Here is a 24480-nt window from a genome sequence, read left to right as displayed (position 1 = left end):
CCAAAGTGTTACGTCCACTCTGTAAATATAGATAAAAGATTTTGGTTAATCCTTCCAGTGTTTTTATTTTTTTCCCCAAATAAAAAGAAATCCATCCATATATTTGTATCATACACTTTCTTATAAAAAAGTCCCTCTAAGAGTTTGATAGTGTCTGGCCTTACATTTAGGTCTTTAATCCATTTTGAGTTTATTTTTGTGGATGGTGTTAGGGAGTGTTCTAATTTCATACTTTTACATGTACCTGTCCAGTTTTCCCAGCACCACTTATTGAAGAGGCTGTCTTTTCTCCACTGTATATTCTTGCCTCCTTTATCAAAGATAAGGTGACCATATGTGTGTGGGTTTATCTCTGCACTTTCTATTCTGTTCCATTGATCGATATTTCAGTTTTTGTGCCAGTACCATACTGTCTTGATTACTGTAACTTTGTAGTATAGTCTGAAGTCAGGGAGCCTGATACCTCCAGCCCCATTTTTCATTCTCAAGGTTGCTTTGGCTCTTTGGGGTCTTTTGTGTTTCCATACAAATTGTGAAATTTTTTGTTCTAGTTCTGTAAAAAATGCGAGTGGTAGTTTGATAGGGATTGCATTGAATCTGTAGATTGCTTTGGGTAGTAGAATCATTTTCACAATGTTGATTCTTCCAATCCAAGAACATGATATATCTCACCATCTATTTGTATCATCTTTAATTTCTTTCATCAGTGTCTTATAATTTTCTGCATATAAGTCTTTTGTCTCCTTAGGTAGGTTTATTCCTAGATATTTTATTCTTTTTGTTGCAATGGTAAATAGGAGTGTTTTCTTAATTTCACTTTCAGACTTTTTATTATTAGTGTATAGGAATGCCAGCGATTTCTGTGCATTAATTTTGTATCCTGCTACTTTACCAAATTCATTGATTAGCTCTCGTAGTTTTCTGGTAGCATCTTTAGGATTCTCTATGTATAGTATCATGTCACCTGTAAACGGTGACAGCTTTACTTCTTCTTTTCCGATTTGGATTCCTTTTATTTCTTTTTCTTCTCTGATTGCCATGGCTAGGACTTGCAAAACTATGTTGAATAAGAGTGGCGAGAGTGGGCAACCTTGTCTTGTTCCTGATCTTAGTGGAAACGCTTTCAGTTTTTCACCATTGAGGACGATATTGGCTGTGGGTTTGTAATATATGGCCTTTATTATGTTGAGGAAAGTTCCCTCTATGCCTACTTTCTGCAGGGTTTTTATCATAAATGGGTGTTGAATTTTGTCAAAAGCTTTCTCTGCAACTATTGAGATGATCATATGGTTTTTTTCCTTCAATTTGTTTGTATGGTGTATCACGTTGATTGACTTGCATATATTGAAGAATCCTTGCATTCCTGGAATAAATCCCACTTGATCATAGTGTATGATGCTTTTAATGTGCTGTTGGATTCTGTTTGCTACTATTTTGTTGAGGATTTTTGCATCTATGTTCATCAGTGATATTGGCCTGTAGTTTTCTTTCTTTGTGACATCTTTGTCTGGTTATGGTATCAGGGTGATGGTGGCCTCGTAGAATGAGTTTGGGAGTGTTCCACCCTCGGCTACATTTTGGAAGAGTTTGAGAAGGATAGGTGTTAGCACTTCTCTAAATGTTTGATAGAATTCTCCTGTGAAGCCATCTGGTCCTGGGCTTTTGTTTGTTGGAAGATTTTTAATCACAGTTTCAACTTCAGTGCTTGTGATTGGTCTGTTCATATTTTCTATTTCTTCCTGTTTCAGTCTCGGCAGGTTGTGCATTTCTGAGAATTGGGATAGATTCTTAAAAGTAGGATTGCAGAGTCAATTTTTGCTAACCATTGCCAAATTTCTCTTCATAGTTACGTCATTTTGCACTCCAGCAGCAGTATATCATAGGGCCTGTTTCCTTCTAGTTTGCCAACAGCTTTGACAAAGTTGTCAAATTTTTGAATTTTGGCAAATTCCATAATAGCTACGTGATATATCAATATATTTTTAATTTGCATTTCTCATACTATGACAGATTGAAAGCCTTTTCAAATTTATATGGGCCATTTTGTCTCTTCTTATCTAAATACTATTTTCCTATTTTTTATGCCCGAAACAGTTCTTTTTTTTCCTTGAGTTTTAGGAGTTTTTGGAATGTTAGAGGTATTAGCCATGTGCCCCTTACGTAAGTTGCAAACATCTCTTCCCAATGCAAAATTTACTTATGGTGATTCTGTGCTAGGAAAAAAAATCTCTTTTTATATGGTCTAATTCATCTATCTTTTATTTTATTACTTTCAGATGTTTAGTGATAGTTAGGAATGCTTTTCCCACTCATGCGTTTTCATTCTTTTTTTTTCTAGTTGAGTAGTTTCATCTTATTAAATATTCATGTCTCCAGTTTTTTGCAATATCTCCTCATATACAATTATATCCTTTACTTTGCAAATGACTATTCTGATGTCAAAGTGTCATTTATTAGATGGTCTACCTTTCCCCAATTGAATTAATATTCCATCCTTATTATGTACTAAATTTTCGTATATACTGTTGTTTTTTTTAATTTTACTGTTTGAGTGGTCTGTCTATTCATGCTTCTTTACTACACTGTCTTAATTATACATATTTTACAATATGTATTCATATGTAGCAAGGCATTCTCACTGTTGCCTATTTTTTGGAAAGCTTCTGGTGACTTTTCTTCGACTAATTTTTACCTAAAAAATTTATAATAAACATGACTAGTTCAAGGAAACAAACAAAAAATGATATTTGCATTAAAGTTATACATTAACCTAAGTAAAATTGATATATTTTAATTTAAATATTCCTCTTTGAAACAAAGTACCATGCCATTTTCAGTTTACTTTTGTTATTTCAGGGGTGGCATATAATTTTTCATATATGTATTGCATTTTTATTGGTATTTTAAATGGTATATGCTAATCCATTATTACTTCTAACTATTATTTGTATATTTCAATTTGTTGAGTTAGTAAAGTTTTTATTTTCTGCAGTTACTAAGTTCTGTTACTCTGCATAGTAGTTTGTCCGTTGATTTTCTTGAGTTTTCCAGATGAATAATCATGTTATCTGCAAAAAGAGATAATTTTAAGTGTTTTTAAAAAACTATTACTCTAATTTTATTCTCTTCTATATTTACATTTTAATATATTTAATATCATGTCAAAAAGTAGTACCAGTTGTGGGTTTGTTTGTCAGGTTATGATTTTAATGGGAATGACTTCTGAGTTTTCTGATTAAGCAAGACAGTTGGTTTTAGGTTGACAAACACATATTTTATCCTTTTAAGGAATTTTCCACTGACTCCTAACTTACTGAAAATTACCCAGCAATGGGTATAAATATTCATCAAATGCATTTGAGGCATTAATGGACATCAAGGTTTTTCTTTCTAGATGTGTTAATGTGCTGAATTATATTAATGTTTTCCTAATATCAAATGACCCTTGCCCTCCTAGAATTATTCTTTTTGAGATATACATTTTTAAAACTTACTGTGTGTTACTGTTTACTATTGCTTTATTTATTATTTTGCATCACTAATAATAAGTTGTAATAATAATAATTTGTTGTTGTAATAATAATTTGTTGTTGTTTTTGTTGTTGTGTGTGTGATCTTCCCCAGATATTTATGTCACTGTTTTACTCAATATATAACAATATATAACAACTAATTAAAAGTTTTCCTTCATTTCAAATCCTCTGGAAACATTTTAAGTAAATAGTATCAGATCTTTTGATCTTTAGAGTTTTGTCTGAACTCTCCTGTGTGAAACCATCTTGGCCTATTGATTTTTTTTTTTTTTTTTTAATTTTGTGGAGGTGTTCTATGACACCTAAACTTATTTGCAAAAGCTTTGCAAAATAATTTTGTGTTTAAATAATATGTTTACTTTACTCTGTTATTTTATTATTTAATTTTCTTTCTCTATTAAAAAAGGTAGGTTGACGAGTTGGTGTATTTATTTGTTTTTTTTCTTTCCTTCAAAGGAAGCTGTTTTTCAATTTATTATTCCTTCTTTTCTTCTGTTTTTTTTTTAACTCATTAACACTAGTTTTCTTCCTTTTAGTTCTTTTTAATTTCTAGAAGCTTATTTTTGTCATTTTTTATAGTTTTAGAGTTATATGACTATCTCAAATATTTTCATAATCTACATAAAGTACATATTTAATGCTGTGAATATTTATTTGAGTACTGCTTTAGCCATGTCCCTTAGATTGTATTACATACTGTTTTCCTCAGGTTTTCTTAGAAAATTTGTCATTTTGCTTTCACGTATCCTATTATTCAAGAATTACACAATAGAAAATTTATCCATGTGAATTTTTAAAAATTTTTCTATCAATTTTTAATTGTACTATATTGTAGTCAGTAGTCAGTAAATGTGTTAAAGAAACAATATTCTGACATTTGTTAAAGAACAGTAAGGGAGACTTTATTCAGGGGGTCTCCTGCATTGGAGTTTTACAGGAGGGGAGAGAGACTGAGCTCAATTTTGAACAGAACCAGGAAAAGTGGGAATTTATTGACAATGAGCAGAGTAGGCAGATTAGTGGATGGAAAATTGCAAAGAGGGTAGGATAATTCTTGCTAAAGAGACCTAACATGATTCTTGCTGAAAGCAGAGCAGGGTTATAAAATATCACCAGGGAGATGGTAGGGGATGAGGAATTTGGTCAGATGTTAAAGATGATCATATGTCCAGGGTAGGGGATCCTTGCCAAAGTGACCTGACAGGATTCTTCCTAAAACTGGGCTCTTGAGAACATGCCCAAGAAACAAGCTCATAGGAGCCTGTCTAGCGTTTGGTCAAGGAGAAAGTCTTTATCAAATGATTTTTTTTTTCAAATTTTGGAATTTACTAAGGATTTTTTTTAACAAAATATATGGCCAGTTTTTCTAAATGTTCTGTTGTGTACTCTTGAAAAGAGCTTTCATTTCCTCTTTATTAATGTAAAGTTTAATATTTACCTATAAGATCTACCTTATTAAGTAGGTTGTATGTATCTCTATCATTACATTTTTACCCCTACTGGGTCTATCTAGGTCTAGAAAGTGTGTGCTGGAGTCTTGTAATACTGGCAGTTTATGTATATTTTAACCTACATCTTCTGTATATTCTGCTTTATGAAAAGTGCTGCAATTAAAGCAGTTTTACAAGTTTTAGTCTTTAGCACTATTCAGTCTATTTCATAATTTTGTCCTGAAGAGATCATTAACTTTGCTTCCTTTTTTATTTACATTCACCAAGATATCATTATCATTTTGTTTTTAACCTTACTTAAGAAGATATATCTCTTGATCTCATAGCGTGTTCGGGCTGCTATAGCAAAATACCACAGATAAGGTAGCTTATAAACAGCACAGTTCTGGGGGCTGCAAGTTTGAGATTAGAATGCCAGCATGGTTGGGTGAGGGCTGTCTTCCAGGTCACAGATTTTTCCTTGTATCTTCACATGGCGGAAGGGACAAGGAATCTCTTTGGAGCCTCTTTTACAAAGGAACTAATTCCATTCTTGAGGGCTCTGCCCTCATGACCCAGACACCTCCCACAAGCCCAATCTCCTAATACTATCATCTTAAAAGGACAGAATTTCAACATATGAATTTTGGGAGACACAAACATTCAGACCATAGCACTTTCATGTGTCGTCGAGCTGCATTATAAATTCTTAGACTATCACAACGCTGTTCTTTCTGTCTCCACGTACAAGATGTTTGTTTGGGCACATGGGTGAATTTCTCAGATTCAGTGGTCTTTCTGAGAATGTATTCTCTCAGATTTCCACACCAGTTCATCCTCTTCTTTGGGGGTAAATAATTAGCGTGGATTTTATTTTCTATAATATTTGACATATATATTCCCTTTTTGCTTTCAGATGTTCCCACAGAAAGCTGTTTGTCATGTACATGACTTAACGCTGTTGATAACTTGACCCACTCATTCATATTTTTGAGAGTTTCTTTTTTCCTTCAGCAATTCTAGTTAGTCTGCTTCATTTCCAGCTTTCATATTGATGTCCAAATACAAACTGAGAATGCAACTTTCCGAAATAGCATTGTTGACACCTTATTTCTGATACCAATTCACCTGATCTCTTGCAGAGAAGTATGAACTGTCACTTAGAATTGGATGGTCAGTTAGGCTGTGGCATTTTAAATTTGGTATTATTTTTAATTTGGAGAAGAAATGCAAGCTATTCGTCTGCTAGAAAATCTTGTTTGGTCTTTTAGAAAACTGGCTCGACAAATTGTTAGTGGGCATAATGCCACCTAAACAGATGGGTTTCTGAAAGAATGAGAACAAGCTCCAAGTCTGACAATTATATGCTAGTTGAATATCTAAGAATCTGGAAGTCTGAGGATAGCAAGTTCTTAATGTTAGACTTGAATGGCATTGACGCTTTTTCGTCAATATTCAAACATTGAAAATTGCAGCTTAATTGTAATTTGCTTTAAATTTCACCTTAGAGGATCCATTGTCAAGTACCTAAAGCTTCTCATGGAGGTTAGTGATTTCCATAGAGCTTATTAACACACAACATTTTAATATTTAATGCCATGTGTAGGAAACCTCTGAATTTAATACATAAATATTTATATTACTGTATATGCATGTATATGTTTCCTCTGCATTTTAAAGGTACAATTGAAAACAGCTAATATTTTGTAATATGCTTGGTCATGTTTCCATTTACCATGCTGATCTGTAGTAAAGGTTGAGTTTGTTTTACATATTTTCCTATCTTAATTTGCTTTGAGACCCAATGAGTGTTAGGTAAGCTAAACTGTATGAGAAAGTCAATAAAATCTAGAGAATGTGTTCTGCAAAAGCTTGCTGTTTAATATTTATGAAATATGTATTCACAACCATCAACATCCCGGGTACTTTTCTAGGTATATGGGAAATCTTTGTGAACAAAAGAAAAGTAAAACTCCCTGCCTGTTTGTTGTTTATCACTCTTTTGTTTCATTATGTGTGTAATCTAGGCTTCCTCACCTGCAGGTAGTTGAAAAAATTGATTTGAAGTGGGAAATGGAATAATGTAAAATATTATTAATGCAGGAGAGGAGTCACTCACAATTTTTGTGGACAAGCGGAAGCTGAGCAAACGATCTGAAGGAAGTGATCCCAGCACCAACGGCTCCTCGGTCACTCTGGAGACGCTACATCAACTAGCTGCTTCCTATTTCATTGACAGGGACAGCACCCTTCGGAGACTTCACCACATTCAAATTGCATCCACTGCCATAAAGGTATGAGTAAGTTTACCCTAGAATTACGTCATACCATTTTGTTCTCTGTCTCTAAAATCCATGTCTATATATGTTCATGTCTCGCTGATTTAAACAATTGTGTCCTGAAAAATAAGTTAATGTGTCCTTTTGTTTTAAGTGTTGCAGTACATTTAAGATGAAATTGTATATATTTTCATGTAATTTTGTTAACTTGATGATTGGGTCAAGGTGTTTCATGTCAGAACATTAATTGAAATACACTTGAATAGTGTCAGTTTATCCCTGGGTACACAGACTCCCTCACAAAGCATACATAGATGAAACTTTGTTTTAATAACACTGATTTATTTTGTAAAACTTCATATTTTATTGTGTGCATTTAAAAACATTATCCTGAGAAGGGGCTCTATTAGGTTCAAAGTGGGTCAGTGACACAAAAATCATTAAGTCTGGTTCAACGAGTATTCCCTGCCCCCCATGTTTTTAAGACACAGCAAAGAAGTACAAGTATTTGTTTATAAGTTTCTAGAAGTCAAGATACACCATAATCTAGAACTACTGGATAAACTCTGTATGTTCACTAAAATCCTTTGCCTTTGAAACAACTAAGGTTGACTTTACAAAAACTGAGAGCATGGGAGAATAAGATACCTTTAATTTTCAGAAGAAATGAAGGGAGAGAAAGAGAGAGAGACAGAGACAGAGAGAGAAAGGCAGTGGTTTCCAAAACAGTAGATGTTTTGACATATTTCTCTGGCAGTTTAGATCAGCATGTTATTGTGTTTGGCCAGTGGCCACTGCAAAACTAACAGACCAAAGAGTTGGCACATGTGATAGTGTGATTCTGGACTAAGTTAATAAGAGCAAAATAAAACATAAAGAGCATTTCCCAGTGTTTCAAATGTAACATTTCATAATTAATGTAAAAAGCACTCATTAAACATATCATTTTATTGCTTTATGAGATTAAAATTAATGTGTGTTTTTTTTCAGTTAATTGAAAAGTTAATATGTTGATATGTTGAGAATGCTAAGAAAAATTAGCCCAACGTACATCTTTTGTTCAGTACTGTCCCAGAGAGCATAAAAGATGACATGAAAATATTTTTAGCTATATAGAGACACAGATGTAGGGAACAAACATATGGACACCAGGGGGGGAAGCAGGGGGCGGGGGGGTGAGGTGGGATGAACTGGAAGACTGGGATTGATGTATATACATTAATATGTATAAAATAGATAACTAATAAGAACCTGCTGTATAGCACAGGGAACTCCACTTCGCTGTATGGTAGAAACTAACACAACATTGTAAAACAAGTATACCCCAATAAAAAAAAAAATGAAAGAAAATATCTTTAGCTTAAGGGTTACACAAACCATAACTGCCCATCTTCAATACTGCTAGTAGATGAGGTTAAGAAAAAGACTTCTGTAGATATAGATTATACAATTACAGTTAGTCTACTTCTGACTGTAGGACTTACGTTATATTGACTAATCAAGTGTATAAATATTTATGCTGAATAGATAAAAATGTAGCCAGCATGAACACAGACGTTGTAGTTAATTTAAAAATGTTGTAAGGTAGGATAGTGTTGTAGGTATTTAGCTTGAGGTTGCTGAGAAGAAATAGGCTTTTTCAGAAATCAATTTCAATGATATAAACAGAAACTTAAAGTGTATTTTCTAAAAGAAGACATCCTAGTAGTAAATATGTTTATTATACGGCTATTGATTTTTTTGCTCAGTGCCAAGTAGAATTATACAGTAGACTTTATGTATCCATACTGAGTAAGAAATATTCATTCACAGTTCATGTCAAAACTTAATGGATATTTGTACATACTCTTTTCTCCCACAAGAGAAGTATGTATCACTAAAGGCACATGTTTTAATGGTGCAGGCTATTGTGTACAGGCATTGTTCTTAGACCCTGATGATACAACTGGAGATGATAAAGCTTCATGTGTGGTAGAAATGAGCCAGCCCTGAAGGGGAAGTGACTTTCATAAAAGAGTGATCTAAGAACAGCTCTGGGGAAGACAAAGGAGTAACCTGGAATGTGGGAGAGTGAACAGCCTCACCGTGAAAGGACTCCAGAAAATGCTGGAGCCCATTAGTCTTGGAAGGGAGTTCTAGAGCACATAATGGAAGTATTTTAAAGTGCGTGTAGTGGGGCTGGGAACAGGAAGGAAAAGTGGAACTTTAGATCAAGGAGAGGAAACAGAGAAAAGTATGGGAACGATACAGAGATGGGTTGTAAAGAGAGGTACACATATCTTGTGCATAACTAAGGGGGAAAAAAAGAGAATGAGGTGTGTATACTGGCAGCAACATGACTAAAAAAATAATCCTGGAAATACATAGGGCAGGCAAGGGTGAGGTAGTAGGGACTGGGAAAGAGGGGAGGGAGATCAGACTTTTCAGGGTTAAATTTAGGCCTGGATGGAGTTCTCACCTGAGGCAGTTATAGTTTTAAGTGACTAGTGATTATCTGACCCAGGGTCAGCTGCAGCCTGGGCTACTGTGAAAGCTCCAGGAAAAAATGCTCCAGCAGGTCGACATGGCCCTTGAACCTCATGCACACTTTTATGCTTCTATGTAATTTCCTGGGGAGAGTATCTTTTATTTTCCTTAGTTATCAAATGTATCCCTACACAGATAAAAGATGTCTCCCCACAATTATAAGATTTTAATTGCTTAGATGTGAGTTAACAGGGTAAGAGGGACTGAGTGGTGAGGGTAGTGGGTGTGTAAACGGAATCCAAGGGCATTCAACTACTGAAATCCTTTATACTTGAATAAATAACTCAATGCAAAGTGCTTCTGTAGATATTTGAAATCAAAAGCTTAACTCCTTTACTAAATCTCTAAAGGTCCAGTGCATTGCTTTTATATTTTAAAGATTCACATGAAGGGTAGCAAGTCTACAATTTCTTTGATTAGATAAAAACACCTTGGGTTTTTAAGTGCCGTGTAGTGGGCATTTAATTTCTTGGACAAATGTTGTATGAAGATGTCCCTTGATTCACAGAATTTAGGAGACAGAGTTTTGTTAAAAAATAAAGTCAAATAAAATCATTATCTGATAACAGCAAAAATATAATTAAATCTGCATAAGCATGCCTTCTTTTATCATGCTAATTCTTGCAAAAACACAAAAGAGTTGGACACACAGCGTTAACTGAGCCAGTTTCTAGAAGATGGAATAGAACAAATGGTTGTGTTTAACCTCTTCTAATTATGAATGTAAATGTAGGTTGAACTTTATTAACACATCTGTAAACAAAAATGAATTACGCTCAAATGCCCATAGAGCGTAATTAACTGTTATACTATTTCATAATGGCATTTATATCAAATATTATTTCTCAATATAATTATTAGTGCAAAAACATGTCAAGTATAATGTCTAGAATTGTCAATTATTTTGAGGAGATTCAATTCAGTTGACTCAAGTTATCTAAAATAATCATACTAACATATTCTTTAGGTTTCTTTTGAAATAGTCAAACTTTAATATGTGATTGACAATGATGAGAAAATCAAAATATACATTTTGGGGAAAATCCAATCTATTACCTGATGTGGTATATGGATTTTCAAAAATTTCCTTAATACTTTTAAGTTTTAAATATCAGATTACATGCAGTGAATAAAATTAAAATTTTTGTAACTGTTAAAAAATTTAAAAGAGCTAAGTTATTATTTTTCTAAAAGAAAAAATAACATACTGTATTGCTAGCATTTTTCTAATATAGAAAAATTATTTGAAAGATTTTAAAAATTATGGTGTTTAGAATTTTTTCCAACAAATTTAGGAAAAAGCACAAACACTATGATAAAATTAACTTACAGGTCAGTATTCCAGCTAAAAATCTATCTCCAAGTGATGTTTTAGTGCTGCATAGTTTACTTAAGGGTGGTGAAGGTGATGTTGAGAAGAGGCTCCACAACTTAGAGCTACATTTCTATTTCTCAAATTATAAAAATACATTAAATTAAAATTTCAAAATCTATTCATAAAATTAGGATATACCTTAGAATATTAGAATATTCAATGGAGAAAATACAGTCTCTTTGGCAAGTGGTGCTGGGAAAGCTGGACAGCTGCACGTAAATCAATGAAGTTAGAACACTCCCTCACACCATACACAAAAATAAACTCAAAATGGCTTAAAGACTTAAATATAAGACATGACACCATAAAATTCCTAGAAGAGAACATAGGCAAAACATACACTGACATAAATTGTAGCAATGTTGTTTTAGGCCAGTCTCCTAAGGCAATAGAAATAAAAGCAAAAACAAACAAACAAACAAACAAAAAAAACAAATGGGACCTAATCAAATTTATAAGCTTTTACACAGCAAAGGAAACCATAAACAAAATGAAGACAACAAATGGACTGGGAGAAAATATCTGCAAACTATGAGACAGGCAAGGGTTTAATTTCCAAAATATGCAATCAACTCATACAACTCAAAAACAAAAACAACAACAACAAAAACCCAATCACAAAATGGGCTGAAGACCTAAATATACATTTCTCCAAAGAAGACATACAGATGGTGAACAGGCACATGAAAAGATGCTCAACATTGTTAATTATTAGAGAAATGCAAATCAAAACTACATTGAGGTATCACCTCACACCAGTCAGAATGGCCACCACCAAAAAGTCTACAAATAATAAATGCTGGAGAGGGTGTGGAGAAAAGGGAACCCTCTTGCACTGTTGGCAGGAATGTCAATTGGCTCAGCCACTATGGAGAACAGTATGGAGGTTCCTCAAAAAACTAAAAATAGAGTCACCATATGATCCAGCAATCCTACTTCTGGGCATATATCTGGAGGAAACTCTAACTCAAAAAGATGCATGTACCCCAATGTTCATTGCAGCACTATTTACAATAGCCAAGATATGGAAGCAACCTAAATGTCCATCAACAGATGAATGGATAAAGAAGATGTGGTGTATATATACAGTGGAATATTACTCAGCTATGAAAAATAATGAAATAATTCCATTTGCAGCAACATGGATGGACCTAGAGATTTTCATACTAAGTGAATTGAGCCATACAGAGGAAGACAAGTATCATCTGTTATCACTTGTTTGTGGAATCTAAAAAAGGATACAAAACAGAAAGAGACTCATGGATGTAGAAAACAAATATATGGTTACCAAAGGGGAAAGGAGTGGGAAGGGATAAATAAGGAGTTTGGTATTAGCAGATACAAACTACTACATGTAAAATATATAAACAATAAGAACCTACTGTATAGCACAGGGAACAAAAATAAATTTGAAAAGCTATTGATAAAATTAGGCCTGACAATAATTTTCCAAGAAGCATTTTTGATATGTAAATTATTTGATTTGGGGTAATTTAAATTAGGAAAAGTTTACAATTAATTTTTAAATTTCTATATGTTCAAAAACACTTAATTCAAGAAAACTCAGTAAAACAGTTTACATGTAAATAATTCATAATAATTAGAGGTTTGATTTCATATATTAGTTTTATTTTCAGGAAGGTCTCTCTTTTAAATAGCAAACTCTCTTAGGGTTTCAAAAGAATGTTTTAACTTAGGCACACATAAAAGTGTTTAATTATTTAGTACAAGCTGTACATTTAGCTTAGTACATTTAACAAGTTGGACAATTTTGATGAAGTTGACCACAAACCTATCTGAATTTTTTATTTATCTGCCCCAATTTTTTTAGTATAAAGGAATAATATATCATTCCATAATAATTAATATGTGTAAATTGAGTGTCATGATTAAATTCATGAAAGCAAAAAGTTCCAGAATAATTAAGAATCATACTTTTTTCATATTCTGAACTTTCACATGCTTTATAATATTTTTCTAGTTTGCATTATAGATATTTATTTCCCCTCTGCCATGCCTTCTCTAGTTTTGTCAAACAACCCTAATTTGCTGGAGGGCAAAAGCAGAATCTGTTTTTATTTTTGTTTGTTTTTAATCAAAATAACTTCTTATATATGTAGTGGCTACCAAATGGTAAATTTGTAAAATAAAGTTAAGCTTTGTTGTTTAGATTAAATATTAATTATATAAATTAGGGGAAAAAATTAAAACTTCAATTTGTGGTATATTTTAACATCTGTTTCATTCCATTCTTCTTTTTTCAGCTCTTTCCTAGTCAAAAATCTTATTTCCTGTGACAAAGCCTATACTGTTTGAGGCCATTATATTTTATTTGTTTTCTGCTCTCTTACATCGCAGTTGTCTTACTGTCTTCACTCAAAATGCATCTTGTGTTTATCTTTCTTGTGACAAGCTATATATAATTATATTTTCTGCGTTATAACTGAGCGCTGACTAAATTATTATCTCTTCCATATACAAAGAATATTTGACCTGAAGAAGCCTGAAAAAAATAAAATCAAGCAAAGCAAACAATATTAAATAAAATTTTAAATCTCTAAGTAGTTAGAACTGCTTCTAACCAAGATGGATTAACAGGGACTGAATTTACCCTCCTACCTGACAATCAAAAATAGTGATAAAAGATATAAAAATAATGGTCTACCAGGCATTGAACAATAGGTAATAAAGGATGATGACTATGAGAAATGGACATAACTGAGGTGAGTGCTATGATTGTCCCAGCTTGCTGTCTTGAAAGAGTTTCCAGGATGTGGTTCAGGGAGAGAAAATCCAGGCAGAGACCAAAAAATTACTTAAATTGAGGATAGAGGTCAGAGTTGAGAGACCTACGTGTTTTTAGTTGTTGGACAGAACACCGAAGAGGAGAAAGCCATGTAGAGAGAAAACCCCAGGAACCGTAGGGGTTTGCCCTCAAATACTTAGCAGAATGCTGTTGAGTACATACATGTGAAGAAATTACCTGACATCAGGGAAGAAAACTACACCATGGATTAGGATTAGAGAACAGTATTGGCACTCACTCAGGGCCTAGAAAAGTGTTCCCATAAGCCAGAAAGGAAATACTAATAATTCATGGAGCACTGCATGAAATGCTTAGAAATGGCATGCCTCAGTGGTAGGGAATAATCAACCTTGATTAAGTTCTTCTCTGGACTCACCTCAAAAATTACAAAAAACAAGACCAACATGAATCAAACCCTTTCCAAGAACTACACCCCAGAACAAAACTCAAGACTGCTTATAGGAATACAAAATAAATAAATGAATAATCTAATATCCAAAAAAGTAAGATTCACAATGATAAAAACCAGTAAAATTTCCCAGGCAGTGAAGAAGCAGGAAAACACAAACATAATGAAGAGAACATTCAACCAATTAAAACTGACTCAGAATGAACACAGACATTAAACTTATCAGACAAGAACACTAAAATGGATATTATAACTGTATTCCATATTTTTAAATTATTAGTACAGACATGAAGATAGAGAAAAGAACCAAATTGACCTGACTGACATTGGCTGTAATGTGTGACATAAAAAATACACTGAATAACATTAGACACCTACAGTTGTGTCTGTCTCATAATCATTGTCATTTATTGCATAGGAAAAGACAGGTGAAATTGAGACATAGATATATAAACTATTTACAATGAAACAAAAAGAGAACAAAATGCAAAAAGCAATCAACAATGAGCTCTGGGACTTCAAGCAGCCATAAATATGTGTAGTTAGAGTCCCCAAAGGAGGCTGGGGGTGGAGGGAAGTATTAGATACCTCTTGCTATAGAGCAATGTTATCGTTACTTTAGAGACGTAATAAAACACATTATCACATTATCATGCCTTAGGGATTTTTTTTTTTTTGGAAGGTCAAGAGTCCAGGCATGGCTTACATGGCTTAGCTAATTCTCAAATCAAGGTGTCCACCAGATCTAGATTTTCACCTGACAGTCAACTTGGGAAGCATCCTTTTCCAAGCTTACATGATTGTTGGTAGCAATAATGTCCTTGTCAGTGGAAAGGCTGTTGGTGGGAGGTGACCCTCAACTATTTGCCAAGTGACCTCCTCCATATGGCAGTTCACAACATGTTAATTTGTTTTGTTTTTTCAGGTTCAACAAGGAAGTGGGTCATTATAAGACATCACAATCTTATATAGTGAACTTATAGACAAGTAATCACATACATTAAATCACCTTTGCTGTATTCTATGGTTAGAAACAAGTCATAGGTTCTGTCTACACTCAGTGGGAGAGGATTACAGAAGCACGTGCATACCATAAGCAAGGGGTCAGGGATGGATACCTTAGAATCTGTTGCCTGAGGCAAAATAAAAAATACTTGAAAAGTTAATAGCCAATTTCCAAATTAGTAAGGATATTTAAAACCCACAGATCCAAGAAACTCAAAAAATGCCAAACATGAGAAAGGTCAAGAAAATTACACCAAGGCATTTCATAAATTGCTCAAAACTTATATTAAAGAGAATATCTTAATTTTCATTAGTTATCAGAGGATTCCCAATTTGAATCAAGACAACTCTATTAAGATACAAGGCTGACTAAGATTGTAAATGCTTAGATGTAAGTTCATGAGTTATGGGGGGGTCAGGGGGAAAAAAAGACACATTAGGTGCAGAGGAACAGAGCTAAGGATGACAGCAGATTTCTCAGAAACAATGCAAGTAAGAAAACAGTGGAGATGAGAGCTTTAAAATACTAAAAAATTCTGTCAACCTAGAGCTCATTTTCTAGCAAAAATGTTTCCAAAACATGGAAAATATATTTGCAGATGTAAAAAACCTGCAGGAATTTCAGTGGCAGACCTGAATTAAAGAAATGACATAGGAAATCTTTCAGGCAAGAAGGCAGCGGATGTCAGTCAGAAATATGTATTTACACAAATGAGTGAAGAAAAGTGAAAATGGTACCAACATGGGTCATTATATCTTTTTTTTTTTTTTGCTGTACGCGGGCCTCTCACTGCTGTGGCCTCTCCCATTGCGGAGCACAGGCTCCGGACGCACAGGCCCAGTGGCCATGGCTCACAGGCCCAGCCGCTCCGCGGCATGTGGGATCTTCGCGGACCGGGGCACGAACCCATGTCCCCTGCATCGGCAGGCGGACTCTCAACCACCGTGCCACCAGGGAAGCCCTGGGTCATTATATCTTTTATCATCATCGTCATTATTATTATTATCTCTTTAAAAGAGAATCAATTCTTTAAACAATACCACAATCAATGTATTATGAGGTACATGTAGAAATAAGCAGTATGCCAACAATAGCATAAAGATCAGAAGAAGTGTACTGGAAGTACAGTTGACCTTTGAACAACACAGGTTTGAATTACAAGGGTCTACTTACAAGCAGATTTTTTTCAATAGTAAATACTACAGTACTACACAATCTATCGTTGGCTGAGTTCATGGGTGCAGAACTGAGGATACAGAGGAAACTTGGAGATGGCCAACTATGAGTTATACTCATATTTTCTACTGTGTGGAGGGTTGGTGCCCCTAACCCCCTGTTGTTCAAGAATCAACGGTATAAAAGTTTAAAGTTCTTGTATTATCAGTAAAATGCTATAATATAATTTAAAGGTAGACTGATAAGTGTGTACACTATGAACCTTAAAGCAACCACTAAAATAACAAAATAAGGAGTTACAGTTAATAGGACAAAAAGGTGATATAATAGAATTATCTTAAAAATTAATTTAAAGGAGGTTAAAAATAAGCAAAAGGGAAGAAAGAACAGATGGAGAAATCGAGAACAAATATCTAGTAGATAGACTTAAACCTTATAGCATCAATAGTCATATTAAATATCAGTAGTCTAAACTTTCCTATTAAAAGGCACATTGTCACATTGAATTCTTTTAAAAAGCAAGATTAAACTATATGTTGTGTACAAGAAAATCACTTAAAATTTGAAAGTAATTAAAAGTGAAAGGATGAGAGTAGGTATACTATGCTAGTACTGGAGTGGCTATTTTAACATAAGAAAAATATGTCTCAGTGAGGAGTCTTACCAGGGACAAAGTCATTTCAGAGTGATATACTTGGCAGTTAATCCAGAGGAAATAATAATCCTAAACATGTAGCAGAGCTTCAAAATTTTAGGAGAGAAAAAAGTAATAAAGAAATTCATAATTATAGTCAGAGATTTTAACAGCCTCCTCTCAATCTTTGACAGAACAAGTAGACAGAAAATCAGCAAGGGCATTGTAGATTCAAACAACACTATCATTCGAATAATGAAAATGTATTAATAATACAAACATATCGGGAAAATCCTCAAATATTTAAAAACTAAATTTCTAAATAGCCCATGGCTCAGAGAAGAAAGCAAAAAGCGTATTAGAAATTATTTTGAACTGAATGTAATAATGAAAATACAGCATATCAAGATCTGTCAAATATTGGTAAAGCAGTACTGAGGGGAAAATTTGCAGCAAACAATGTTTTTATTTGGGAAAAAAAGTGATAGAACAATGACTAAAGATTTCCCCTTAAGAAACTAATGATAAAGATGAGCAATTAAACCCAAAGTAAAATAAAATGGAAAGCGATAGAAATAGAATACAAAATAGAAAACAGAAAATAGAAAGCAGAAGAGTAATAGAGAAAAAAATGGAACCAAAAGCTGTTTTGTTTCTGTGGGGTTTTTTTAGTGTATGAATAAAACTGAAAAACATTTAGCCAGAATTATGAAATAGAATAATGAATAGACAAATTATGAGTATCAGGAATGAGAGAAGTAACATCAGTAAAATTACACAGGTTTCTAAATGTAAGGATGTATCACGAACAGCATTGTGACTATCACTTTGAAAATTAGTAAACACATTTCTTGAAAGACAATTTCCAAGGCTCATTCAAGAATAAATAACATGAATAGTCCTAAATTTATTAAGCAAATTGATGTTCAGATAAAAACATTTTCTGCAAAGAAAACTCCTGGCCAAGATGGCTTCACTACTGAATTCTAACATTTTAAGCAATATAATAACAATCTGTATAAACTCTTCTAGAACATTTGAGACACTTGACAAATTATCAAATCATTCTTTAAATCCAGCATTACTCTGATATAAAAACAAAGTAAAATATTACAAGGAAATAAAACTATCAATATATTTCATGTGTATATATACACATATTTTGAACAAAATTTAAGCAATTTGAATCCAACAATAGATCAAAAGGATTACACATCAGGACTACTTGGGATTTATCCTAGAAGTTCAAGATGAGTAGTATTAAAGAATCAACCAATGTAATTTATTATATGAACAAAATACATGTTGATATAGATAGATAGATAGATAGATAGTGTCTTCTCAGGGCTTGCAGAAAAATCTTTAGAAAAAATCTGACATATTTCTTATTAAAAAAAAAAAAACTAGAAAGAGAAAAGAACTTCTTCAACTTGATAAAGAGAGGATTTGCAAACCTGTGGCTAGCATCATACTCAACAGTGAAAGAGTAAATGCTTTTTCATTTATGTTCAGAACAAGACAAAGATTTATGCTATCACTACTTTTATTGTAGTAGAATACTGCTGAACATTCTACGAATAATAGCACTAAACATTCTAGTAGTAACATTTTACTATAAGTTCTAGACAGTGCAACCAAGCAATAAAAAGAAATCAGGCATTCAGATTTGAAAGGAAGAAGTAAAACTTTTTATTCGCAGAAGACATGTACCTATAGAAAATCCAGTGAAATAGTTTTAAAAGGTACAAGAAATAAAAAGGAGTTGATCGTTTGAAGGATACAAGATTAATTCATGTGTAATTCTATATATGTATATTTCTATGTGTATTTCTGTATATAAGCAACAATCAGAAGTTTAAATTAAAATCGATATCATATAAATCTGACAAAAGATTTAAAAGCTCTGTACACTGGGCTTCCCTGGTGGCGCAGTGGTTGAGAGTCCGCCTGCCGATGCAGGGGACACTGGTTCGTGTCCCGGTCCGGGAGGATCCCACGTGCCGCGGAGCTGCTGGGCCCATGCGCCATGGCCGCTGAGCCTGCGCGTCCGGAGCCTGTGCTCCGCAATGGGAGAGGCCACAACAGTGAGAGGCCCGCATACCGCAAAAAAAAAAAAAAAAAAAAAAAAAAAAGCTCTGTACACTGAAAACCCCAAAATTACTTAAATTAAATCTAGTTGTTATTTTATTATTTCCATTCTATTTTAAATACACACACACAAAAAAATACATGTGTGTATCCCCATTCATATATGTAGATATCATCCATCAGTCCGTTCTTTTTGTTTCTCTCTCTCTCTCTCTCTCTCACTCTCTCTTTCTATTATGTTATTGTCTTCTGACCATCATTTTTTTTCTGATGAGTAGCTAGTATGTATTGTAGTTTTTCTCTTGAATGTAATATTTCACTTCCCCTGACTGATTTTCACACTTTCTCTTTGTTTTGAACTTTCAGGAGATTGACTGTAATATGCCTTGGTGTGGTTTTCTTCCCATTTATCCTTCTGGGATGCCTCCTCTGGGACTCTGTTGCTAGACTGTTTGATATTGTCCTTAAAATCTTGTACTATCTGTATTATGTTGCCATTCTTTTTCTCTTTGCTTTTCAGTTTTATTAATTTCTGATGACTCGTCTTTAGTTAATTCATTTTTTCCTTATTTGTCCAGTGTAATGTAAAGCCAATTAAATAAATTCTTCCTTTATGATGTTTTTCTTTTCTACCATTTATATTTGTTTATTTTTTACAGTTTCTTTATAGTTTCTGAAATTCCCCATTTGTTTATTTATATTGTCTAACTTTTCTACTAGATATTTTAACATAGTCATTAGTATTATTAAACATTTCTGTCTGGTGATTCAACCTTATTCATTTCTGAGTCTGCTTCCCTTGACTATTGCCTGTCTTGCCCTTTGAGTTCACATTTTCATGCTTTTTCACATATTATTGTTATTGCCAAACATCGTGTGTAAAAAAGAGAAAAAAAAACAGACAAAAAAAGACACTGAAGTAAATAATATTTCCACTGAAAATAAGCATACCCCTTCCTCTGTTAGGCTGCTATTATGTGAAGCTGAGTCAGTCTAATCCGGAATTGAGGTAGACCTGTGCTTTCTTCAAAATTTAACTTGATTTATTGACTTGTGGCTTAAAACAGTTTGAAGACAGCATCAGCACTTTGCTTTTAGAAGGGTTAAGGATCTGGCCAAGAGTGAGATTCAAGAAATTACCACATCTTCACAACCCAGCTGCCAACTTTTTAAATCATGGGGAAACTCTGCATGAAGGCTTGGCTGCCAGTCTCCTGCAGAATTATCTTTGGTTTTTCGTCTTGCCCTCTCTTTCTACACACTGAGGGATCTCTGTCCTCCTTGCTGCCATGTCTCCAGCATTTGGAAAGCCAGTGCCTGGTACTTGGTAGAAGCTGGAAATGCTTCAAAGGCATCTTTCCCAGCTCTTCTTCCCATTTTGTGCCCTGAACTTGGTGAAAGCCAAAAGCACTTTGGAGGGTTTCTCCCAAAGCCTTGTACTTGCGGAAAGCCCAGGTGCTTCCGAGAGTATTTCTCTCAGCTCTGCTGTTTTGCACGTAACCTCCCATGTGCTGTATTCATGTACTCTCTAAAGGCTAATGGCAGCAATAAGTCCTTACTTTTAGCCTCTGCTATTTCATTCCTATTTCTCTGAATCCCATGTTAACTATATAAATTTGTTCAAAACACTATATTGGATCACATCAGTTTTTTTTTCTCATGTAAGGTCATAGAAACTTCCTGGAGATTATTAAGACACTCCAGGTTTTTATTTTATACTCCATAACATTTCTAGCATTATTCCTGTTGAAGTGCATGAGCTCTAGCATCATACACTTTTTCCCCCTTAGAGACTTTAGAACCAGTTAAGAAATACTCATAGAAATCACCAGAACTGAAGTTAAAGTATAAGCTCTATTTCAAGGCATCTTCAAGGAAGATTTTCTTCCTTTTCATGCTATTGTGAATGAAACTTTTTTTCAAATTTTGTTTTTAGATTGTTCATAGCAAGTATATTAGTCAGGGTTTCTTAGAGAAACAACCAATAGAAGATATATATCTCTATATCCATATCTACATCTATATCTATCTATCTATCTATCTATCATCTATCTATCTAGAGAGCAATTGGCTCACATGATTATAGAGGCTAACAAGTCTCATGATCTGGCCTCTGCTGGTATAGTTTATGTCTAAGCCTGAAAGCTTGAGAACCAGGGAAGACAATGGTGTAAGTCCAGCTAAGTTCAAAGGCCCAATCAACAGGGAAACTGATGATGTAAGTTCCAGTCTGAGTTCAGGAGAAGACATACATCACAGCTCCATAGTCAAACAGAGAACAAGTTATTTCTTTGCATTTTTTTTCCCTATCAGGCCCTCAGTGGATTGGATGATGCCCACCCATACTGGGAAGGGCAGTCAGTGTTACTCAGTTTACCCTTATGCTCATCTCATCCAGAAACACCCTCACAGACACACCCAGAAATAATGTTCAGGCAAATGTTTGAGCACACTGTATCCTGATCAAGGTGACACATAAAATTAATTATTACAGTAAGTGTATAAAAATACAATGAAGTTTTTAATTGATATTGTATCCTGAAATCTTGCTGAATTTGTCAGTTTATTTTTTAGTGGATTCCATGGAATTGTTTATATATAAGATCATGTCATCTTCAAATAGAGGTAATTTTACTTCTTTTTCTTCCCAGTGGATATGCCTTTTATTTCTTTTTCTTGCCTAATTGCCCTGGCTGGAAGGTCTCTTATAATGATGGATAGAGGTAATGAGAACAAATATCCTTATTTTTTCCTGATTAAAGAAGACAGAGTCCTTTCTTTTACCATTAAGTATGATGTTAGCTGTGGGTTTTTTCATAGATGTTCTTTCACATGTGGAGGAAGTTCCTTTCAATTCATAGTTTGATGAATGATTTTATGATGAAAAGTGTTGATCTTGCCAAATGCTTTTTCTGTGTCTAATGAGGTGAGCATATGCTTTTCACTTATTAAATTCTGAGATGATGTATTACATTAATTAATTTTTGGATGTTGAACCAACCTTGTGTTGAGGGTTTTTACACCCATATTTGTAGGAGATATTGGTCTGTTGTTATCTTGTGATTTTCTTGGTTTTAGTATCAGAGTAATACTGGCTTTATAAAAGGAGTTGGGAAATGTCTCTCTTTTATTTTATGGAGGAGTTTGTGAAGAATTGGTTTTAAGTATTCTTTAAGTGGTTGGTAAAATTGAGTGATGAAGCCATTTGGGCCTGCACTTCCTTTTTGTGGGTTGTTTGATTACTACTCAATATCTTTAGTTGTTACAGGTCTATTTACATAGTTTATTTCTTCTTGAGTCAGTTTTGGTAGTTTGTGTCTTTTTAGGAATGTCTCCTTTTATTCTAAATTATCTAATTTATTGTTGTACAATGGTTCACAGCATTCTTTTAAAATCCTTTTTATTTCTCTAAGGTAAATAGTAATATCCTTTGTTAATTCTTCATTCTAGTTATTTGATTCTTCTGTTTTTTATCTTGGTCAATCTAACTAAATGTTTGTCAATTTTTTTGATTTTTTTCACAGGCCCAGCTTTTTAATTCATTGATTTTCTTAACTATTTTTTTAATTATCTAGTTTATTAATTTCCACTTCAATCTATTATTTCCTTCTTTCAGCTTGCTTTGGGTTTGTTTGTTCTGTTTTCTCCAGTGCCTTCTTTCTTGTTATAGGCATTTACAACTATATATTTCTCCTTGTCTTTTACTGTCAGCATTGTTATTATGATGTGTCAGTTTGTGGATCTCTTTGTGCTTACATTACTTAGAGTTTGTTGAGCTTCCTGGATATGTAGGTTATTGGTTTTTCAATAAACTTGAGAAGTTATTGTCATTATTTTTTCAACTATTTTTCTAGTCCTTTCCTCTCTTTCTGTGTATGTAGATGCACTCAAATTGTTCTACATTTCTCTGAGGCTCTGTTTTGTGTGTGTGTGTGTGTGTGTGTGTGTGTGTGTGTGTGTTCTTCCTTCTCTGTGTTCTCAGGACTGCATAATATCTGTTGATCTGTCTTCAATTTTACTACTTCTTAGTTTTTCCAGTTCAAACCTACTGTTGATTCCCTCTGGTGATTTTTTTTTAAATTCAGTTATTGTACTTTTCAACTCCAGAATTTCCATTTGGTTGTTTTTATAATTTACATCTCTTTATCAATATTTCCTATTGGATGTGACAGTGACTTTCCTTTGCTACTTTAGTCTTGCTTTCCTTTGGTTCTGTGGATGTTTATAATGTCTATTTTGAAGGTTTTTTCTGTTAAATACAACATCTGGTTGCTCTCACAAGTAATTTGTATTCTTGCTTCTTTTCCAGTGTACAGATAATAATTTCCTATTTCTTTGCATGACTCATACATTTTGGTTGGTAATGTAACAGGACAGTTTAGATAATACACATAGCAACTCTGGGTACTATTCTCTAGTAATCTGAAGATCCTAAAAATAACCAATTTAATAATTAATAACCAATATAAATTATTGAATAACTCTTATAATGACTGGTGAATAATTCTAATAGCTTAGGAATGAGACATGTATATATACATATATGTGTATATTAGTGTATATTATATAAAAATATTTTTATATTATATAAAATATTTATATATTATATAAATATTTATATAAAAATAGACTATATTGTAAGAAAATAGACTCTATATTATATAAAAATAATATATTTCAAGACCTTCTCTTACCCTCCTATGATCACACCTCAATATTTGATACCATTCAAACTTTCAGTAGCATAAAAGTGAGAGGACTTAAGATATAGACTGGGGAAAGAACTGGATTTTCAGAAAATTGCTAGATAATTTAAAAAAATAGTCTTGTGCAGGATGCTGCTTTCTAAATCCCATGACACCTAGATGAATTAATATACTCAACTTCTCCTTGACTTAGGTTCATTGTCTCTAGAATGAGGATCATATAGATTTGTTGTGAGGGTCAAATGGGTTAATATTTGAAAGGCTCTTAGAAAAGTGCCTAGCATGTAAAAGTGCTATAAAGTGTTAGCTGTAATTATTTAACATGTAATTATCGAGCTTGTGTAATATTCAAAGAAGTAGCTTATTTATCTTCTGATCTCTCCACCCAGAGCTCAGTACAAGATAGGAGCTCAATAAATGCTAATTAAAATTAAATGAACCTAACTCAGCATGAGCAGAATTGATGATGTAGCAATCAGAAACTGCAGCAACCCCAGAGTTTCAGATGGCTA

The 24480-nt window shown here is 33.6% G+C and overlaps 1 protein-coding gene across 2 annotated transcripts in view; it reads left to right on the top strand.

Moving 5' to 3' along the window:
• Positions 1 to 24480, top strand: part of BRINP3 (BMP/retinoic acid inducible neural specific 3) — a 422410-nt gene that overhangs the window by 212668 nt on the left and 185262 nt on the right. For both annotated transcript variants that reach the window (XM_032643010.1, XM_032643020.1), the window contains exon 4: positions 7067 to 7257. In XM_032643010.1, coding sequence (XP_032498901.1) covers positions 7067 to 7257 — 191 coding nt within the window. The remainder of the gene's footprint in view (positions 1 to 7066; positions 7258 to 24480) is intronic.

Source organism: Phocoena sinus, chromosome 1 (assembly GCF_008692025.1).
Source record: "Phocoena sinus isolate mPhoSin1 chromosome 1, mPhoSin1.pri, whole genome shotgun sequence".
In the NCBI taxonomy this organism is placed as follows: Eukaryota; Metazoa; Chordata; class Mammalia; order Artiodactyla; family Phocoenidae; genus Phocoena; species Phocoena sinus.
Note: the sequence above shows the minus strand (reverse complement) of the source record. Positions and strands in the feature narration are given on the sequence as shown.